The following is a 19,600-nucleotide window of genomic DNA, read 5'->3' as shown; positions in this document are numbered from 1 at the left end:
GGATCTTGACCAAACGGTTCACTTATCCATCCATCCATCCATTTTCTTGACCGCTTATTCCTCACAAGGGTCGCGGGGGCTGCTGGCGCCTATCTCAGCTGGCTCTGGGCAGTAGGCGGGGGACACCCTGGACTGGTTGCCAACCAATCGCAGGGCACACAGAGACGAACAACCATCCACACTCACACGCACACCTAGGGACAATTCGGAGCGCCCAATTAACCTGCCATGCATGTCTTTGGAATGTGGGAGGAGACCGGAGTACCCGGAGAAGACCCACGCGGGCACGGGGAGAACATGCAAACTCCACCCAGGAAGGTCCGAGCCTGGACTCGAACCGGAGACCTCAGAACTGGGAAGCGGACGTGCTAACCACTCGACTACCGTGCCGCCACGGTTCACTTAACAACCTGAAAATATGACTACTGAAAATATGACGTTACTTTACTCTGTTTGAAAACAAAATTGTCTACTTTCTACTGTATACTTTGTAAGAATCAACATGATACGGTTTGTGGCAAGTCTGTTGTTATGATAGCATAAAAACCAGCAGCTGCTGCCGTTAAATAGTTTTTCTAAGAATAATCAACTAAAAAAACAAACTGTTTTCAGTTGTTACCATTTGCTAATTTAGTTTTTTTTTTGTAGGTCAGTTGATAATGTTAGCATTATGAACACGTTTTGATAGCATGAATGTTGAACGCTAGCTAATGCTTACTAATATATGGGCTAATGTTTTTTTTTTTTGGTTGTGCCAATTTATCAAAATAATATAGCATATACATTTTCTTCTTTTACTTAGGAGTTGATTCAATACTTAATACTATATTTTTGGGCTTGTACTTGTGTTGAGACGAACTACCATTTTCCCACACCTCGTCTTCCGTCTGAATGAAACATGAGTTCAAGATAGCAAGCGCGCAAGACGCTATACTGTCGCTTTAAGAATTGGGAAGGGGGTGTGTCTGTTACCGTGCTCATTTGCATATGCAGTAGTTGCGCGGGGCTGGGCTTGCTGGATGTTTTTCGTCCCGCGGAGAGCAAATGCGAGTGTTTGTGGGCGTGCACGGTTAGCGGCTGTAGTTACTGGTTAGCGTCAAGTGCTAACTAACTAGCGTCTGGACATGGAGCTGCACATTCTGGACCACCGGCTGCGAGTCACCAACATCGCTAAGAGCGGCCTGGCGCACTTCACGCACGCGCTAATCAAGTTGATATTCCTCCGCCGCCGGACACGGTAAGTGGGAGCTTGTTGATTTCCTTCCACTCGGAACATTTGGGACAAGTAACGTCAGTTTGCATATTTGGTGATGCTGTCGCCGTGCCATGTTGCCAAAAGAACCAGTTTCGCTTTCTACCGCGATCTAAATATGTTCTGCTTGTGATAACATCTCATGTTTTTTTAAAAGGCAGCGACTGACTATGCTGCCTTCACGAAACCTGGGAAATTGGTTTTAACCACCCTCTTCTTTCTACGTTACTGCGTAGTCGCACAATGACGGCCGACCTTTGTGTCGTTTTCGAGACATGTTTTAGGCACTAAGTTAAACTTTGGCGGGTCTACTTTACGTATTTAACAAGGCTGACAGACTTGTGAGCTGTCCTGTCTTAATTTGTGAGATTTTACTACTACCGAGTGGTAGCGAATGCAGCAGTGTGGTAGCATGTTGCACGCCTGTTCATAGTTGTGGCCACGCCCACCGACTCCCATTGGTTTTCTTCGGCGTTGGACAAAAAAAGATGATCCAATCAGACGCTGATTTGTGATGATGCAACGAGTGCGCCTCCATTCGTTCATCTGGTGCAGTCGCGGAAAAAGACATTCAACCTCGTACCGAATTTTGGATGTTACTGAAACCTATATTGGAAAAATGTGCTTTACAGGCAACTATAAGAATAAGAACAGCTTAATTCGCTTTATTTCAGCAATACATTGTTTCTAAACCCTCTGCGATTTCATATTGGTCTCCATTTGTTGATGATATAAATTGGAGAAAAAGTTTGGCTTTTGCCACATAAATTCTTCATTACAAACAAAGTTAAAAAAAAAATCATTTAAAATGGTGCATAGATTTTACACAACGAATGTATATCTGTTGAAATATAAAAAAGCCCTTCATGTTAATTGTAGTTTTTGTGTAGAATCAAGAGAAACTTTAGTCCATTTATTCTGGTATTGTCCATATACAAAGCAATTCTGGGGTAGATTATCACAATTCATTATAGTCCACATTTATCCAGATTTCTCTTACATTGGAAACATGTATTATTTGGTATATTTGAATTTGATAAGAATGTCTATCTATACACAGTTTTATTTGATAAATCTTATTATTATTCTAGCGAAGTTTTACATTCATAAGTCTAAATTTAACCATAAGAAACCATCCTTTGTTGATTTTTTATTTTTTTTGTATCCATGAGAAATTATTTTTTGTCATTGTCTGGTTGTCTGTCCGAAAGCTGTAAAAACGTATAACTATTGCAAACTTTATCATCTATTTATATGATTTTGTATTATCCTATTCTCTTTTCTTTCAATTATACTATTGATTCTATTTTGTTTAGCTTTTAAATGTTTTAACATTCCTGGCATGTTCTGTATTCTAATTGTTTATATTGTATATGATGATTGTATTCAATTTCCCCCCATATTATGTATGCTGATTGAGTAAATAAAGATTAAAAATAAATAAATAAATAAAAATGGTGCAGTCGCGGAATGTGGGAACTAGGAAATCTTTTATATATGTGTGTGTGTATATATATATATATATATATATATATATATATATATATATATATATATATATATATATATATATATATATATATATATATATATTATTCATCCATCCATCCATCTATCTAATGTAATTATGATTTCATTAAATTAGTTATTTAAAATAACGTCACGTAACACAATGTGATTGTACAGACTGTGAAGGTATGCCGTTATTGCCTTGCCTGAAGTTATTCAGTGAAAAATATGAAGTACGTTGAAGATTCGATTTTTTTCGATGTGATTCCTTATATATAAATAATGAAGGGAGGTTTGTTGGAGGCAAAAAGTGTTGTGGTCTGATCATCATCCAAAGCAGCAAACAGTTTATCAGAATACGGCCATCTATCTTGTTTTTTTTTTAACATTCACCTTTGAGGTCAGAACTGGGACAATCTGTGTTGGATTAGTCTAACTTCCCATCTTCCTCGAATGCAGCACATGGCTATTATTGTTGTTCTTTTTATTCTGTTAGGAAATTTTTACATCAAGTTTACTCCATGTTGGTAACTTGATATCAACTGTTATATTCCGTCTCAAATTTGTGTTAAAAAGGTTTTGGCGTCTTCTCCAACTTGTTTATTTTAAGTCAGTTAGTAATTTGTGTTTATACTAAAACGTGTTATGTTCATGTGTAATCTTTATTATGATGTCATAAAACTGGAATTTCTGATTGTACAGTGTATTCCTATTGTGTCTAAGTATAATGTTGCTGAATTGCTCCAACAATCTCTTTAAATTACTTTGTAAGGGCAAATATTTGAGGACTTTCGCGTTAATAAATAAATACAAAATAAAAATAAAACAAAAAAAAAGAGAGAGAGAGAGAGACAAAAAAGGAAAGAGAAAAAAAAATCAACAAACTTTTGTTTGTTTCTCCTGGTGAGAATTTACATGAATTTTTGGTCTTGGGTGGGACCTGCAAAAAATATGCACATTAGTTCACATCAACATTAAAATAAAGAGCCAAAAAATAGAGAGACGTGTCTGGTGAGAGCCTGTCTACTTTATGAATTAAACTAAAACAACTGCCCGTGTATTATTTCCAAATGATCCAAAAGTTGTTCCAGTGAGGAAAAGCCTTTTTTTGTCCCCCCATCCAGCCCCCCTACCCTTTTCTGGGCCCCTCTTCCATTCATTAGGGAGGAACAAACATGGCTTCTCTTCTGTTTTTGTGCTCAATGCCGGTTTGTGGACAAAAGTGTCTGGACGCCTGCGGGAAGTGGAAAACCACAACAATGTGTGTATAATACGGATGTTACGTATAACCAAGAAGCAAAACAAGGACCAGAAAAAATGCACAAAAGCAAAACGTATGAGCAAGTAAAGGACCTGATGATGTCAAAAGTTGCAGGAGATGTACTGTACAGATATAAAGCTTTACATATCCTGTTTCTCAAACTTTTTACATGATACCAAGTACTTCAAAGTTAAAAACAACGAGGGATGTAACGATAATGGGCAATATGGTGATATTGTGATATTAAAACTGCCACAATATATCGCCGTCGCCATGTTCACGATATTTAAAAGCAACACATCTGTTAAAATAGTCGGGTCGAGTTCCATTTGTGGAGTTCTAGCACCCTCTGGTGGCTAGTTTTTTTTTAGTGCAATTTAATTTTCACAAGGCATGTTTTCGGCCCTTCTATTTTAAAACCCATGCTAATAGTCAGATGAAGGGGAACGTAATATGCCTGTGAAGCAAGTCAATATACGGAGGAACTCAATGTGTGGGTGAATTAACAAGTAAGCACCTCAATATTATTATGAAAGATCATATGGGGTTTATATTGCTGTTATGTACTAAAGCACAATATTGCGAATTTTTTTCTTTTTTTCTTTACAATATTGTGGCCTTTTTAAAATATTGCCACCATCCCCAGAATATCGTGATAATTACCGTATTGTGAGCTTCATATCGTGATATCGTATCGTGATGTTTGGATATCGTTACATCCCTAAAAATCACTCCCTGTTCCCGTCTACTGTCAAACCGACACATATAAACACAAGACAATTCATCATTCCATAGTTTAAATACCAACATCTTCCACCAAACTGTATCAATAAATCCAACAAAGTCTGCTAGCATATACTGTATTGTAAAATGGGACAGATGTACTAACAGAAATTAGCGTGCATGCTACGCTAATTCTAGTCCTTCAAACAACTGCTACTTTAGCGTATACAAAAAGTGTACTCAACAAAAGATGAAGTTAATGTTTCAATCAAACCAGAGTGGTTGGTTAATGCTAATGACCTGAATATATGACTGGATAGCCGATAGCCCAAACAGCCGTTGAAGTCACAGGGCGGCCATCTTGCTCCTCCCACCTTGCGAGCAGACAACTGTATAAACTATACGGTATACGTACAAATGAGCCATATACAGCTTGTGTGTGTGTGTGTGGGGGGGGGGGTCTTACTATTTTTTTTTAGCAAGGAAAATAAACATAAAAAATTAACAAGTGGACGTATGTGCTGCTTTGAAGACCCCCTTTTTCTTTCATCGCGTAGTTCCTTTAGACCCCAATATTTGATGTGGCAGAGGCATCTTTTGTTGAATTACAGTTGTAATTATTTTATAAAAAGTATAAAAAAAGTATGTTTCCCCCTGTTCTAAACATCATTACGCATATAATTCATACATGTATTTAAGGCAAGTTGTAAAAGTCCTCTTGTTTATGTTTAGCCATCCATCCATCCATTTTCTTGACCGCTTATTCCTCACAAGGGTCGCGGGGGGTGCTGGCGCCTATCTCAGCTGGCTCTGGGCAGTAGGCGGGGGACACCCTGGACTGGTTCCCAGCCAATCGCAGGTTGTTTATGTTTAATAAATTGAAAATATGATAAATGATGCTGTTTCTACTAAGTACTGTCTCAAATGTTGTCCAATTTGGATTGTGTAAATGTATCGGATTTTATGGCGAGAAACGTTTCTTGGGAGGGGCAATATGGCGGCCTGGTCACCTCAAAAGTCTTGGCCTATCGGCTATCTAGTCATATATAATAGATATATAGATCAGTGGTTAATGCTAACGCTAAAGCTCTATGGACGCATGCTAATGGAAATGAGCATCGGTCATTCTAAAATATCCAACAACTATACTTATTGATATATAAATGAGCCGTACTGCTAGCGTAGCATAAACTGCTCAAGTGCAGTTGCTTCCATGGTTATCTTCACACTTGTGGACCAACAGGAAGGTGAAAGGTCAACTTTAAGGTATTATGATGCGTCGTCCTAGCTAGCATAGCCGCTCAGCCGAGTATTTGTTACACACACAAACGCAGGGTGGGCCGGTGGCGAGAATTCCTTGGCTTCGCCGAGTCAGCAGTGGGTGGAGCTTGTGCAGGAACCGGAGGGTGGAGCATCCTTTCATCTCGGGCAGAAGAAAAACAAAAGTTTTTTTTTTTTCTTTGTGGCCGTTTCCAGCATGAAAGCATGCAAACAATTGGTGGATATCCCTTCTGCTTCGCTGCTTGGCCCAGAGAGGCCGACAGGCTACTGTTATCTTTTACCGTCGTTTCTTTTTTCTTTTTCTTTTTCACTTTTCTCCCGTGTACATTGCAGTTCGCTATTAACGCTCTATCACACATTCAAGAGCAGTCATACTGTCTCGGATTTTACAGTACAGTTGCACCTTGCTTTGGCTGTCATGAATTCAACTATAAAGTGTTTCAAAATCAATATAAAAAAATGTTTTATAGAAAATGCTTGTTATGATTGTAAAGATTTTTTGTTTTGTTTTGATGCTTATTTTATTCATTTTTTTCTTGATCATGAGTTCCGGGTTTGCGATCCTGCTATTTTGTGGATTTTTTATTTATTTATTTTTTTGTACAGTTTAACCATTGCTCGGCCTCTCATTTCGTTTGGGTGTAATTCCACGTTTGGCCACTTGAAGGCGGCATCATCATTTAGTTTTACCCCAAAATATGAAGGAAGAAAAGTGAAAATAGGAAGCACAGCCTCGACTTTGCTGATTTATCAAATGTGAAATCCTTTAATCCTGCTTTCTACGTCTACAGAAAGTTACCCCTGTAGGTTGATTTCATAATGGTTATGATAAGTGCCCATGATTAGATTGCAAAAAAAAAAAAAACAGGATTTGTTTATTGTAAACACAGAGGAATTGTTACATTGTGAGTCTTATCCGTTGTTTGTTTTGGGGGTGGTCGTCTCCCAACCCCAAGGTTGTGGGTTCGAGTCTCAACCCTTGTGACTATGACGACGTGTTGATCGAGCAGCCAGTGATGAAGTTGGAGCGGCACCATGGAAATGATATTTCAAAAACAACAACAACAACAACAACAACAATCCCAAAATGACCACCAGATGCAATCAGTTTTCCTTTATGAACGTTCATTTTGTTTTTCATATGTTGAATAGAGAACACTAAGGAATGGAAAACAACAATAAGGGAATCTTACATGTATGTGTCCACATGATATAGTTTCTATTGTCATGTTTTAATAGGGGAAAAAAATTCCTTCTTTCAGATGCAAGTTCTTCAGTATGACCGAAACCCCCGAGAACTTCACAGTCGTGTTAGATGAGGAGGGCTTCAAAGGTACAACAACAAAAAATATTTAATTTAGTTTTACTCTCTGGATTCTAATGGGCGATAATATGATTATTGATTAATATAGTATTTATGTTATGCTCCGGCGCCATCTTGTGGGCAGAGCTGGAGGCCTCGTCGCAGCTGCAGGCGGAGGACTCGGTATGGCTGCCGCTCAACGTGCTGTCGGACGCCAACGCCTCCGCCTCCGCCTCGCCGCAGGCGGCGGCAGGCGTCACCAAGGTCGCCGAGTCGGTCATCGCGCCGCTCGCACGACAGCACGTCTCCGTCTTCATGCTGTCCACCTATCAGACAGACTTCATCCTGGTCAGTTCATGGCACGCCGCTGCGGGCGGGATGGAATCGGGGGATGTTGGATTTGTATTAAAAACATTTTTTATAGTAATTTTGTCGAGGAGAAAAAAAAGTGCTAAATGATAGATAAAGATAAATGAGACAAAGACAAAAAAACAACAACAACAACAAAAAAACGAAAACAATGAGTAAAGAGTCATGGGAGTTAAGTAAATTTCTGAGTTTTTTTTTGTGAAAATGATTTTATAGAGTTTTTTTGGTGGGGTACTTGATAATATACAGGAAAAATGCATCATTTGAAGTTAAAATGTGCTCTAAAATAAATGAAAGTTTCATTTTTTTAGAAGGAAACGTAGAGAAACTAAACCCAAATTTTAGAGAAAAATTGAACCTTTTTTTTTTTTTTTTTTTTTTTAAGAGAAACTGCAGGGAAAAAAAGTCACTATTTCGAAATGAAGTTTATTCTTTCTAAATATGTATTTTTGGGTGAAATAAATTGGATTTCTTAAAAAAAAAAACGATTTATAGAAATTTTGCCAAGGAGAAAAAAATGTATGAAAAATTACACTGTTTCAAAGACAAAAACAAAACAATGTAGTAAAGAGTCATATTTGAGAGTTACGTACATTTCTGAGTCTGAATTTTTTGTGAAAATGATTTTATGAAGTTTGATTTTTATTTGGTGGGGTAGTTGATAATATGAATGCATTTAATGCATCATTTGAAGTAAAAATGTGCTTTAAAATAAATGAAAGTTGTATTTTTTTTAAGGAAAAGTAGAGACACTAAATCAAAATCTAGAGAATTTTTTTTTTTTTTTTTTTTTTTTTTTTTTTGGAGAAAAAGATTTTCCCCCCTTTGGGACAGGTTACTTTTTGAATGTGAAGTCATTGTTGGAAAAAAAAAATTCTTTCTTTTTTTTTTCTTTAGGAAAAAAAGAAGCAGTTTATTTGTAAGAAAATAGCAGGAGAATCAATATACATTTTTTCAGTGTTGTGCCAAAAGTAATGAAAGAGTGAAGAGTTGAACGTGTGCTTTCAAAAGTTGTCACAAAGTCAATTGAGGTTCATCTTGCAAATTTAAGCCTAAATGCAAACATTCTGTCAAAAAAACAAAACAAAACAAAACCGACTTGTTGTGCGTGGAAGTGAAGTAAATAGACGTCGGGTGGTGTTTTTGCACATGCATCCAGGTGAGAGAGAAAGACCTGCCGGTGGTTGTGAGCACCCTGGAAGAGGAGTTCAACATCTTCCGCGAAGTCGGAGGAGAGTCGCTCCTCGTCCGCGGTCACGATGACGTTACCAACGGCCTCCACAAGAACGGGAAACAAGGTCAGCTTACCTTTACGACACAGAGAAAATCAATTTTTACAAGTGCCAATTGAAAATAGAAAGAATGATTGTCAAAAAAAAAAGGACATGGAATCCTGCGTCAAGTTCAAGGGCTTTTGCTGGTGACAGCTTTTCCAGATATGAAATTATTTTTTGGCAAATAACGATGGATGAGTCAAAATGACTCTTATTTTGTCGGCAGCCGTGGCGTCCTGCACCCTCCACCCGGTGCTCATCCCCCAGAACCGCTTCTGCGTCATGTCCCTGGACCCGGACACGTTGCCGTCCATCGCCACCACGCTCATCGACGTGCTCTTCTACTCCGGCAGGTGAGATGGACTGCAGTGCCCTTGACAGAACGCAAGGTGGTGCTGTAGCTTAAGGTGTGGCGTGTAGCTGTGGGTGCCACGCGCAAAACAATATTTGAATGAAATGGTGTCTTTCTTTTATGGCACAGCTCCTTGAGACTGTAAATTGATTCAATATCCGCACAAAGTGTTTTAGTTAACCAGAAACGCTTAATTTGTCGCTCAAAAACAAAAACAGCACAGTCCAGCATGAGCGCTAACGGGCTTTACGGCATGTCGGACTTCTGTCGGAAGTCCAGTGCACAAAGTCCTCGTATGACAGAGACCCACCTTAGGGTACCTGTGGTAGAAACGTTCACAAAAGGCCATTTTGTGAAATAAAGTCAGTTTCAGGGGCTGGATTGTAATTTTTCAAAATCAAGTGGTGGCCAATAAGCTCTTTTTTTTTTTGGCTACTTTAAACCAAAATGGCCGACTTAATGTGTCTTCCAGGGTGTTAGGTACCATCTACCAAATTTCATGTTGCTAAGAATTGAAATCTCCAGTACAAGTTTGTCTTTGAAAATGTCAAATCTCGTCACTGATGTAGTCACTAATGCTGCATTCGAGGATGGTCGGAAGTCGGAAATATCCGAGTTGAAACTTCCCATTTCCGACCTCAAAGCGTTCAAGGTGAAAGTAAACAACCAAAATGGCGGACAGTGATAAATTGTTTTTTATTTTGGTCCTCAAAACTCAATTTGACCTCCAGAAAACTTAGCTTTTTGCAATTTTGTTTCATTTATTGTTTTAATCTTATTTCATAAACATTCCATACAGTTAAGTAGTTTACCGTATAATTTCATGCAGGGATATAGCGGCAAAACTGTCACGTACGTTGTGTTACAATGAAGTTATGGTGAATATTTATGAATGAAGAAAGCTATCTAGTTTTATACTCGAGTAAATTGTGTTTTGCCATTCAGAGTGACGTCACATTGTAGTCCGCCGGTGAAGTCGGGGTCCTTGTTTTTTTCCGATTTGCGAGTCAAGGGGGGCGTTCCCGGACGAACTTCCTGGTTTGAACTCGGATAGTTCCGGCTTCCGACCATCCTCCTCGAATGCATTAGTTCCACCAAAAAATATCCGTCCTGTGCCTCGTATGGAATGGCTTTGTGACTTTTTTTTTTTTTTTTTTTTTTTTTTTGCGGGTCTGCTCATGAGTTGTCGGTGTCAGATGTGATCAGGCTGCCAGATTGTATCGGGGTCGCCTGCAGATGACGTCACGCGACAGGATGGTCTAGAAATTGTCCGTTTACAATTGTTCAAAATAACAAAACTTATGGACTAAAATTGTAAAAACGTAAATAAACCTAAGAATATAAAAGCATGATACTTTAAGAGTGAAAAAAATAAAAAATAAAATAGATTGAAGCGCCTTCGCCTTGCCGGTGACGTCAGTGCAGCAGCGCTAATGACGTTAGCTTCGGTTTGGTTTCTTTTTTAACTGTTTACAAATCAATCACAATAACAAAAAAAACAGTCTTAATGATAATAGGAACACATTAACAATCTAAACTGACAAGATTTGTCGCATCTGAGACAATTATTTTGTGTATTTATCATTTAGTCAATCTATTTTATTATTTATTCAATATATTTTGAATTTATATTCGTAGGTTTTTGCAATTTCAGTCCGTACATTTTGTTATTTAAATGACATCTTTAATCTTTCCTTTCTAATGTTTGATGTCAACTGCATAATTTCCAGCCAATCCTGTAGTGTTCATTATGCGACCCTGATACCATCTGGTAGCCCGATCACATCTGACACTGACACCAGACATGTCTACCCAATTTCATGATGCTAACTGCTAACTTTCAAAATCATCCGTGTGATTGGGCAAGCCATCAAATTCCGTTCAAATAACAAAAACTCAAAATTCTCATAATTTTGCGTGATCTTGTATATAAATGGTTCAAATTTGCTACCAATTAGACAAAATCTCTCTGACGAGACTGGCAAGCCTTCCAAAGTTCACGTTGCAAAATGAAACCGGTCAATCCATTTGGTGCATGAACGATACCAAAAAAAAAAAAAAAAAGCGTTTTTTTGTGTTTGTTTGCCTTGCAGCCCCAAAGAAGACGCCGAGAGTTCGTCTTCTGGCGCAGACCTGGAGCGGATCAAGTTCTTCTCCTTCTCTCTCATTGATGGTTACGTGTCGCTCGTCATGGACACGGACGCTCAAAGGCAGTAAGTTGTGGATCGTGGCTGTCTTGATGACGTGAACAACAACAACGCGGACGTTAGTGTTCTTCAAAGACACGAAAGCAGAGCAAGTGGAGCAAGATTCCAAATAGGTTGCTTACTCCCTTACCTGTTCATTTTGTTTACTAGTACACTGGTGGGGTCTAGTAACTCCAGGAAGGTTAAGAAACACTGCTCTGATTGTCTTTGATGTTTGTTTGTTTTTTGGTCTAAATTAGCTTCGATGCTAGTACATGTGCTAGAAAATGAAAGTGTTGAGAAAAATCAGCAGCTTTCAGTTTTATTGTCTCCAGAAAAAGCACGTACACACTTCAGGGGCGAAATTGTCTTTGATGCTTACGCTAATTACGCTAATCCTTCCATAAAATATGTGTCCAGGTCTCAAACTTGTCTTTGATGTAAAAAACAACAAAACGTCTCTAAATGATGTGCATTCAACGGTTTAAATGGTCTGACTTAGATGTTTACAAATGATCTTTGAAGATGAAATAGGTCTTTTATATTTGTGAAATGTGTGTTAACGGAAAGTAATCTTGTGTCTTTGATGGTAACGAAAACATGTATGTTATACGTAACATTGACGAGTAGAAATTCTTTGATGTAAAAACAAAAACCTCTTATGTGCATTTAAGGGTTGAGATAGTTTTAAGGTGTTCACATTTTGTCTGATGTTTACTGCATATATGCATTTTCAGTTCTCTTTGATAGTTTAGCGTGTTAGCTTCACGGAAAACCTAGGTGTCTTAGGGGCTAATACAAACGCATGTTTGCTTTACTGTATATTCAAAATTAAGTAAAAAAACAAACAAACAAAAAAAAACACACCACGAAATATCAAAGTAATGTGTGTCTTTGATATTTCCGTAAGTTTTCCTCGACTCAAACCTGTTTTGGGTGTCCCCAGGTTCCCCGCCGATCTCCTCTTTACCAGCTCGTCAGGGGAACTGTGGCGGATGGTGCGCATCGGAGGACAACCCCTTGGCTTCGGTGAGCAAGCGACCGATCACTCTTCTTGCCTGCTCTGTGCTTTCCAAGATGGCCTCCCCGAGCAAAGACGCGCTTGTGGCTGCTTTTCAGACGAGTGCGGCATCGTGGCGCAGATCTCGCAACCGCTGGCCGACTGCGACATCTCCGCCTACTACATCAGCACCTTCAGCTTCGACCACGCTCTGGTGAGTGGACGCCGAGGACACCGGTGAATCATTCTGACTTCATGTGACTCAAAGACCCCAACTCACTCTTTGAGTGACGGCTTCCTTCCGCTTTATCATCCGGAAGCAGAGTAATCTCATTTCTGCGGCCTTGACTCAACAGCAGGCGAGGAAGTGGGGTGGTGGTGGGGGGGTGGAGGGCTCGGCTGTCTTTGAGGTTTACAAAAACATGAAGAATTAATTGTCATTGATGTTAAAGAAAATGTTAAGTTGGGTTGGCGGTTGCGTTTTCTTTGATGTTTTGGAAAAGTGTGCGTCTAGCTCCTTGTGTACAAATTTGTCTTTGATAAAAGGAAGGTGCGTTATATTAGTTGAAAGTGTCTTTGATGTTACCAAAAACCTTTTTGAACGTTTTTTGAAAAGTCTTACTTGTCTGGGGTCAAAAACAGGCATGTTCGATTTGTTAGACTTCTTGATGTTTATTAAAAAATGTATGTTGACAGCTAAATGGTCTTTGATGTTCACAGAAACTTGTAGGTTCACTTAATTGGGGCTAAATTTTATTGGATCGTAATGAAAACAAACCTTTTTTTTTAACTCTTTGACTGCCAAAAACGTTTAATAACGATCAGTAAAATCACGACGTATATTGCCATAAACGTTAAAGGGACACTTTACTTATTGATCCATTTTTAGTAGCAAAAAGTTGCTACTTTTTCAATAATTAATTTGGTGACGTGATTATTTTTTTATGTACATTTAATAACTTTTAAACCATTGTTAAAATGAATCGAACGCCGGCATGTTTGTTACACGTGACTAAATAACCCGGATGTTTACGTCACTAGTGTGTAAACGCTACACTATGGAAGCACTATGCAACGCAGCCATGCATCTAGCGTCAAACCCGGAAGGATTAAACCTTATCGCTTCGAGCCAACACGACAAAATAACACTACCGAAGGAAAGTCTGCCTTGGATGTGAAAGTTGTGGCGCCAGATGGTCTTTTCGGGCACAAAATAAACTTTGACGAACGAGTGAATCAGGCGGGGGGTGAGTGGTGCTCGTGCGGGAGCTGCAGGAATGGACAATCCGCTAATGAATGTGTGCTGTCTGGAAATGAAAGAACTCGAGGATCGGTTCCTTGCGGACAATCTCAACTGCATCCTGGAACATCAGACATTCAACATGGCAATACTAAATAGACATTCTCAGGATAGCTTTGGTTGCGATGAAAGATGTGAAGAAGAAAAGTCTTGGAGGAGCAAATATCCAACAGGTAAAGTGACACACAGTACGAGCAATGCAAAACGTGTGGAACTGACGAAATATTTCAGGAAAAAGAAAAAATAGTAAAATTAAATGTATCGTCGTTACAGCACCCAACCTCCCCTAGCTGTTTTTTTTTCTTTTTTGCGTAGCGTCCCACTGCGGTCAGGCCAGCCGCCACTCGAAAAGACGAAGTCAAGCCAGCCGCCCCAACGATTGTTAATACTGTGCATTACGGTAACGTGCCGACGTGCCCCTGCGTTGGCCACCTTCAAATGAATTATGAAATAAAACAGTCCGTGCAGTATAATAACCAATGCCCCCCCACCCCCGAAACATGCCTACCTTTCGCTTTAAATTTGCTTCGCTTCTCCGAGATCTTTCAGTGGCCGTAGTAAGACCTCGATTTGTGCCGGCTGTTGTGAGAGTGAAAGCTCCGTGTTGCTAGCAGTTGCGGCTCCTCCATCGGCTTGATTATTTCCCACGTCTGGTTCTTTAAAGATACTCGGTACTGCGTTGGGCTTTAGTATTAGGCGTGTGGCGTACCCCATCTCAAATTGTAACATATATTCGAAGTCCTCATGCCTGAAATGTTCGCTGCGCGCACGCCTGCTTGTCCTTCGGGAGGTTGACAGCACTTAGAAAACAAACCATTGTCTACTCAAGTAGCTTTTTTTTTTTTTTTTTTTTTTTTTTTTTTTTTTTTTTTTTTGGGGGGGGGGGTCTCTCGCGGGTTTTTCCTTGCCGACGCCTTGCAAAATTTTGCAATACAGTAAGGCATAACTGACGTTTGTGTCTTCCTCGTTGTTATGTCTGCGTGAACTACTTTTCCCCAAGCGAGTATACACACTAGTGACGTCACCACTTCGGGGCGTTGCAACACGGAAGTACTTCTATGTTGAAAAAAGTTAAATAAATCAATATAGGAGTGTATTCTTCAGCTCTTATGCATGTTTCGTAGCTATACTAACTATTTACTGCCAATCAAGCCATACATGTAAAATTAAAGGAGCCTTCCTTTAAATAACGTCATCAATTTTTTTATATATATTTTTTTTTCTCAGTGCAACGTCTAAGTGCAGCGCTGCCTGGTCAATACTTGTGGAATCTAAAACACTCTAAACTTTGGCCAGCAGATGGAAGCATTGTATCTTTTTTCGTCAATGATCAAAGCCTCTGTCATATCAAAAGTTTTTCTTTGATAATGTCTGCAGGAAAAGAGTTAAAACCATATTAGGTCTGGTCTTTAATGTTAAAACAACTGATTTCTTTACAAAGTGATGTCTCTTTTAAAAGGACGTTTGCTTTACAAAGACATTTAATTGTCTTTGATGCTTATAAAACACATACATGAGGCTCATTTACTTTCAATTATCTTTGGTTTTTCATCTAAATAGTCTTTGATGCTAACAAAACCTTGCGTGTTTGGTTCATTGAAGACTACCTTGTCTTTGATGAAACAGGTCGGCGTCATTCAAGACTTAAGTCTTTGACGATGACCAAAAACTTATTATGAATCTTGATTTTGGTAAAAACAAGTGACGGTAGTTCACTCAAGACAAAGTATTTGATGTAAACACTAACATACAATGTTCAGGAGGACTAGCATTTGTCTTTGATGTTTACATTACATTTACATTAGGACTTTGATATATAAAGACATTTGAGGACAAAATGTTAACCTCATTAATATTAAACTGTCGATGACTTTTACAAAGAGAGGTTGGTTTTTGTCAATTGAATGAAGCGTAACGTGTCTTTGATGTTTACAGAAACGCACGTTAGGCTGATTTACTTCAAATTGTATTGTTATTGTTCTTTCAAAAACCAAAAAGTATTTCTGGTTCACTGAGGACAAAATTTGATGATGAAATTTGATGTCTCCCAAGAAAAACGACTTGTATTTTTTTTTCCTATTGCGTGTTGTTGATGCAAATCCCCCCCCCCCCCCCCCCCCCCTTTGTTTTTTCCATTCTGACCCACTTGCGGCTCGATGACAGGAAGCAGCACACTGACATGTATTTTCAACGCCTAGTCGACTAAACTTAGCAGGTTACACAATGACCCCATCAACTGGCGAACGCCCCCACTGCAGACACTGTTGTTGTTTTCTATCTGTTGCAATGACCGAGGCTAAAAGAAAGTTGAGGTTGTCCCTCACCCAGCGCGCTTAAAAAAAATAAAAAATAAAAGTCGGGGAAGTGCAAGAAATAGACCAAGCGTGCGTGAGTCACGTCGTCTCAAATTCAAATACAACCGGGAGGGGGACGACTCAGCGGATTAGTCAAGAGTATTTTTTGTTTTTCATTCCACAGAAATTAAAGAGTAAAGTGGTGTTTCCATTTCCACTCGCACTCGTCACATGCAGGCAACCCTTCAAAAAATTGAGATTTCAGCGGCAACGATGCAGTTCTTCTTTTGTCCTTTGTACATTGGTTGGGTTTCCAATTAGGCTGTGAAGCACAGATTTACTGACATGAATCTGCACAAAAACCTTAATCAGTTTTTGACATTCAATATTATTATTGTTTTTATAACAACATATCACAACATAACACAAAGACAATTACATTCAGACCTTTCAGTTTTTTTAAACATTTTATTTAACCAATTACAACATAAAGAAAATATCATTAAAAAAAACAACCCCCCCCCCCCCCAAAAAAAAAAATGGCCGATTGTGGCTGATCGGTTGTAAAGTTAAACGAAAAGCAGCAAATGTTATGTCTTTAATTCATAACTTTATAGTTGTAAGGGACAAAAAAAAGTTAGTTTATTAATTGTACAGTATTTAATTTGCCCATGTAGCAATTAATAATTTTATTCTATTTCTGCTGGATAATTTTGTATTTACCGGATGCTTTTTTTTGCTGATTTTGATTATTTAATTATGTAATTCTTTAATTTAATTTAAATTTAATTAAAATTTAATTTGCCAATGTAGCAATTATTGGAGTTTTATTGTTTTTTTGCTGGACAAGTTTGTATTTATGTTTTTGTTTTGTTTTGTTTTTTGTTTTTTTGTTTTTAGAAAATCTTTTCCCACATAAGAACAACATGGCGAAAAAATTGGGCTTAGTTCATGTGTTTATTTGTTATAGTGGACGCCAGGATAACATGGCTGGAGCGTGTTGTAAACTTACCAAGCTTCTATGCACCATTTTTAACACGAGCATCATGCAAATCAACTTGAGATTGTGATTGGTTAGCGAGGATCCAATCATGAACCAAGTGTTGACATCATCCAAATTTTGGGCGTTTTTTATTGGATTAAACACGCAAATACAATTGCAATCATCTCTGGGTCCGAAGGGGTGAAGGTTTTAAAATTAGGGTTTCAAACCTGGATTAGGGTACCAAATGAGGGTGTCGGTATGGCGATCCAGTTTCAAACTCGCGTGGTAAGGCAGTTAATGTTTGTGAAGACAGGCTTAGGGTTTCAAAGTAAGGTTTGAGCACAGAGTTAAGGTTGGTCTTTCAAATTAGGGTTTTAAATGAGGGATAGGGTTCGAAGACAGGGGAAGCTTCTTCCATAGCCTCTAAATTCTCATTTGTTTCGATTTAAAAAATAAAAATAAAAATAAAAAAAAATCCTTGTTTGTGTTTTTTTTTAGGTCCCGGAGGAAGACATCTCTCGCGTGAGCGACTTGCTGCACAAGCAGCGGACAGACCCGACCACCAGCTGAACCTTGGCCTCCCAAAACGCCTTGGGATGGCCACCAACCACTTGTGCTACAACAACTGACGTTTTGTTTTCTTCGTTTATTATTTTTTTTCTTAAACGCGGTCCTCTCGAAAATGCCGCTAACGTCCTAAAGGTGTGAGGCTAAGCGTTTGATTGTTTTTGTTGTTGTTGTTGTTTTTTTGTTTTATTTTAATGGGTCAGCATTTCGTATAAGGACGCGAAAACAAACAAAAACGACAACAGGTCAAATAACGTGCACTAACCTTTCAAGTCGGATACTTTTGGGCTACATGTTGTACTAACTCGACTGTTGCTCAATAGAATGCTCATGAAAATAAAATATGTCGACACCTTAAAATAATCGCCTATGGTATTTTTTTCAGATTTTTCAGGAAACACAAAAAAAATTAACCATTTGCATCATGAGGAGATGATTTCAGCAAAAATAATAATTTTTGCAAAAAAATGGCTTAGGTAATTATTTCACAGTTCTGGAATAAATATATCTAAAGAAATATTTGGAAGAAAATACAATAATTAGGAACTAAAAGAAGAAGAATGCACATATTACAAAAATATGTGAAATTAAAAAATAAAATTAGACAAAAAATATAAATTCATAATAAAAAACGTTACAAAACATTATCAGAAAGGAAATAAAAGGAAAAAAAATGCACATATGACAAAAATGAGAAAATTAAAAACTAAAATTAGACAAAACAAAAATATAAAAAATGTACTATTGCAATTGACGTTGAATGATGAGTCAACTCTCACAAAATTCATAAAACGTTACAAAAAATGTATCAGACAAAAAATACAAAAATATTAGACAATAGAAAAAGCAAACAAAAAAGCAAACAAGAAATCCATTAAAAATACAAAAATATTGGGGGGAAAATACAAAAATGTTGACAATAACAATTGAAAAATAATCCAATCGAAATAACAAAATATAAAAAAATAATTTCAAATATCAGACAAAAATACACAAATATTATGACAAAAATGATTTTTTTCTGGGCAAAATGATGCACAAACTAGAGGGAAGCATTAAAAATGTAAATGGGTATACTTTATAGTAAAGAAACATTTTATAAAATAAAAACATGAAAATAGAACTATTGGAAGGCCACAAACGTATTATCTCCTTCATTGCTAATTTTAATTTCCCACATGCAACATTGCCAAAGTAATATAATATAATATATTATAATATAATATATTATAATATAATATAATATAGGGTAGGGCGGCACGAGTGGTTAGCACGTCCGCCTCCCAGTTCTGAGGACTCGGGTTCGAGTCCAGGCTCGAACCTTCCTGGGTGGAGTTTGCATGTTCTCCCCGTGCCCGCGTGGGTCTTCTCCGGGTACTCCGGTCTCCTCCCACATTCCAAAGACATGCATGGCAAGTTAATTGGGTGCTCCGATTTGTCCCTCGGTGTGCTTGTGAGTGTGGATGGTTGTTTGTCTCTTTGTGCCCTGCAATTGGTTGGCAACCGGTCCAGGGTGTTCCCCGTCTACTGCCCAGAGCTGAGATAGGCGCCAGCACAACCGCTACCCTTGTGAGGAATAAGCGGATCAGAAAATGGACGTACAATACAATATAATATAAATTAAAAATGCAGAAAAAGGCCAACCATTCTGCTAGATTTTTTTGTACTTTGTTGCCGTTCCCCTGGTGTGGCGACATCACGAGAAAAGCCAAAGAAAAAGCCCCAATTCAGGGATGGGAGGGAGGTGAGGGACCTGGAGAATATGAAGCATTGCTGCATATTTTTAGATTTGCGAGTACATTTTTGAGATGTGCGAGGGAGTGCGGGCCGACACTGCTGATGTGTCACATGTTGCAAAAGTGAGTGTGTCAGTTATATGGGAGTAATCATGATGATGATGATGATGATGATGATGATGATGGTGAGCGTATGACGAAGCTTCTT

The 19,600-nt window shown here is 38.4% G+C and overlaps 1 protein-coding gene across 1 annotated transcript; it reads left to right on the top strand.

Moving 5' to 3' along the window:
- Window positions 1-984: 984 nt before the first annotated feature.
- Window positions 985-18,013, top strand: castor1 (cytosolic arginine sensor for mTORC1 subunit 1). Its single transcript, XM_077522180.1, has 9 exons — window positions 985-1,237; window positions 7,289-7,359; window positions 7,475-7,677; window positions 8,858-8,996; window positions 9,199-9,325; window positions 11,418-11,537; window positions 12,457-12,539; window positions 12,630-12,724; window positions 17,588-18,013. Exons 1-9 carry the CDS (start codon window positions 1,125-1,127, stop codon window positions 17,657-17,659), a joined length of 1,023 nt encoding a protein of 340 aa, XP_077378306.1. The 5' UTR covers window positions 985-1,124; the 3' UTR covers window positions 17,660-18,013.
- The last annotated feature ends 1,587 nt before the right edge of the window (window positions 18,014-19,600 follow it).

Source organism: Festucalex cinctus, chromosome 5 (genome assembly GCF_051991245.1).
Source record: "Festucalex cinctus isolate MCC-2025b chromosome 5, RoL_Fcin_1.0, whole genome shotgun sequence".
NCBI lineage: Eukaryota > Metazoa > Chordata > Actinopteri > Syngnathiformes > Syngnathidae > Festucalex > Festucalex cinctus.
This window is presented reverse-complemented; position numbering and strand designations above follow the sequence as displayed.